The sequence below is a fragment of the Dipodomys merriami genome, unplaced genomic scaffold (genome assembly GCF_024711535.1).
Source record: "Dipodomys merriami isolate MVZ:Mamm:240054 unplaced genomic scaffold, mDipMer1.0.p SCAF_34, whole genome shotgun sequence".
In the NCBI taxonomy this organism is placed as follows: domain Eukaryota; kingdom Metazoa; phylum Chordata; class Mammalia; order Rodentia; family Heteromyidae; genus Dipodomys; species Dipodomys merriami.
The window spans coordinates 11,871,557-11,874,528 of record NW_027204937.1 but is presented as its reverse complement, the minus strand read 5'-3'; the positions used below and the strand labels follow the sequence as shown (position 1 = coordinate 11,874,528).

Sequence of the window (2,972 nt, the reverse complement as noted above, 5' to 3'; positions counted from 1 at the left end):
AAGACAACATCAGGAAATGGAAAGACCTTCCATGTTCATGGATAGATAGAATTAATATTACTACTGCTGCTATTCTTCCAAAAATTATCACAAATTTAACACAATCCCCATCAAAATCCCAATGACATTCTTTACTAAGATAGATAACATAATCCAAGAATTCATTTGGAGCAATAAAAGACCTTGAATAGCCAAAGCAATTCTAGGCAAAAAAAAGCAATTCTGGTGGTATCACAATCTCAGACTTCAAGCTCTACTGTAGAGCTATGATAATCAAAATAACTTAGTAAAGGCATAAAAATAGACCCAAAGATCAATGGAACAGACTAGAAGACAGAAACAAAACATTATATTTACAGTTATGAATATTTATAAGGGAGCTAAAGATACATAGTGGAAAAAAGATAATCTCTTTAATAATTGGTGTTGGGAAAACTGGGCATCTATATGCAGAAAACCAAAAGTGGATGTCTGCCTGTCACCATGCACTAATATCAACTCAATATGGATCAAAGACCTTAAATCACACCTGAAACCTTGAGATTACTGCAAGATGGAGTAGGAGAAACACTAGAACGTATAGGAATAGGCAGAAACTTTTAGAAAGGGTCACATGGGCACAGAAGATAGGCAAATTCACAAGTGGATTACCTCAAAATTTAAAGTTTCTGCACAGCAAAGGACATAGTTACTAAACTAGAAAGACAGCCAATCAACAAGGAGATCTTTAACAGCAATACTATTGACAAGAACCTAATATCCAAAATATAAAGGAGCTTAAGAAACTAACCCCTCTCAAAGCTAATAATCCAATCACTAATTAAATGGGCTAAGGTCTCAAGGAGAGACTTCTCAGAAGAAGAGGTAAGACTGATAAAGGCACCTATGAGGAAATGCTCACATACCTGGCCATGAAGGAAATAAAAATCCAAACAATTCCATCTCACCCCAGTTAGATTACCAACATCAAGAATTCAAAAAACCAGAGCGCGAGATCCGTTGCTGCCGAGGAGAGGAGCGTCAATAGTGGCACCATGGCTCAACAGAAGAACCTTGAAGGCTATGTGGGATTGGCCAATCTCTCAAATCAAGTATACAGAAAATCAGTGAAAAGAGGGTTTGAATTCACACTTATGATAGTAGATGAATCTGGACTGGGAAAGTCAACATTAATCAACTCATTATTTCTCACAGATTTGTATTCTCCAGAGTATCCAGGGCCTTCCCATAGAATAAAAAAGACTGTACAGGTGGAGCAATCCAAAGTTTTAATCAAGGAAGGTGGTGTTCAGTTGTTGCTCACAATAGTTGATACTCCAGGCTTTGGCGATGCAGTGGATAATAGTAATTGCTGGCAGCCTGTTATCGACTACATTGATAGTAAATCTGAGGATTATCTAAATGCGGAATCCCGGGTGAACAGGCGTCAGATGCCTGATAACAGGGTGCAGTGCTGCCTGTACTTCATCGCTCCCTCAGGACATGGACTTAAACCATTGGACATTGAGTTTATGAAACGTTTGCATGAAAAAGTGAATATCATCCCACTAATTGCCAAAGCAGACACACTCACACCAGAGGAAAGCCAGCAGTTTAAAAAACAGATAATGAGCCGGGCGCTGGTGGCTCACGCCTGTAATCATAGCTACTCAGGAGGCTGAGATCTGAGGATCGCGGTTCAAAGCCAGCCCAGGCAGGAGAGACCGTGAGACTCCTATCTCCAATAAACCACCAGAAAACCGGAAGTGGCGCTGTAGCTCAAGTGGTAGAGCGCTCGCCTTGAGCTGAAGAGCTGAGGGACAGCGCCCAGGCCCAGAGTTCAAGCCCCACGACCGACAAAAAAAAAAAAAAAAAAAAAGAAAAAGAAAAAAAAACAGATAATGAAAGAAATCCAAGAACATAAAATTAAAATATATGAATTTCCAGAAACAGATGATGAAGAAGAAAATAAGCTGGTTAAAAAGATAAAGGACTGTTTACCTCTCACTGTAGTAGGTAGTAACACGATCATTGAAGTTAACGGCAAGAGGGTCAGAGGAAGGCAGTATCCTTGGGGTGTGGCTGAAGTTGAAAATGGTGAACATTGTGATTTTACAACTCTAAGGAATATGTTGATAAGAACACACATGCAAGACTTAAAAGATGTCACTAATAATTTACACTATTAGAACTACCAAAGCAGAAAGCTGGCAGCTGTGATTTACAACCGTGTGGATAATAAAAAGAGTAAAGGACAGCTTACCAAAAGCCCTCTGGCACAAATGGAGGAAGAAAGAAGGGAACATGTAGCCAAGATGAAGAAAATGGAGATGGAGATGGAGCAGGTGTTTGAGATGAAGGTCAAGGAGAAAGTCCAGAAACTGAAGGACTCTGAGGCTGAGCTCCAACGGCGCCATGAGCAGATGAAAAAGAATTTGGAAGCCCAGCACAAAGAATTAGAGGAAAAACGGCATCAGTTTGAGAAGGAGAAAGCCAACTGGGAAGCTCAACAACGCATTTTAGAACAACAGAACTCTTCGCAAACCTTGGAAAAGAACAAGAAGAAAGGGAAGATCTTTTAAACTCTCCATTGACCACCAGTTACGTATTAGTTGCTAATATGCCAGCTTGGACATCAGTGTTTGTTGGATCCGTTTGACCAATTTGCACCAATTTTATCATTAATGATGGATTAACAGCATGACAAATAATATTTTTTGGTTGTTGTTCTCAATGGAGATTAAGATGCCTTGAATTGTCTAGGGTGTTCTGTACTTAGAAAGTAACAGCTCTAAGTACCTTTCTACATTTTCTTTTTTATTATTATTATTAAACAGATGTCTTCAATTTAATGCAAGAGAACATTTAACTGTTGTACAATCATGTTCTGGTGGTTTGATTGTTTACAGGATATTCCAAAATAAAGGACTCTGGAAGGTTTTCACTGAGGATAAATTGCCATACTATGATGCAGACTATGCTTCTCTATGATA

General features: G+C 39.0%; 1 protein-coding gene across 1 annotated transcript; it reads left to right on the top strand.

The window, feature by feature from the left end:
* The first annotated feature begins 992 nt into the window (after positions 1-992).
* LOC138803373 (septin-7-like) lies at positions 993-2,641 on the top strand. The gene is given in 2 exon segments (XM_069987298.1): positions 993-1,622; positions 1,878-2,641. Coding segments are annotated over 2 exon segments (1,272 nt in total). The 5' UTR covers positions 993-1,034; the 3' UTR covers positions 2,562-2,641.
* Positions 2,642-2,972: the final 331 nt, after the last annotated feature.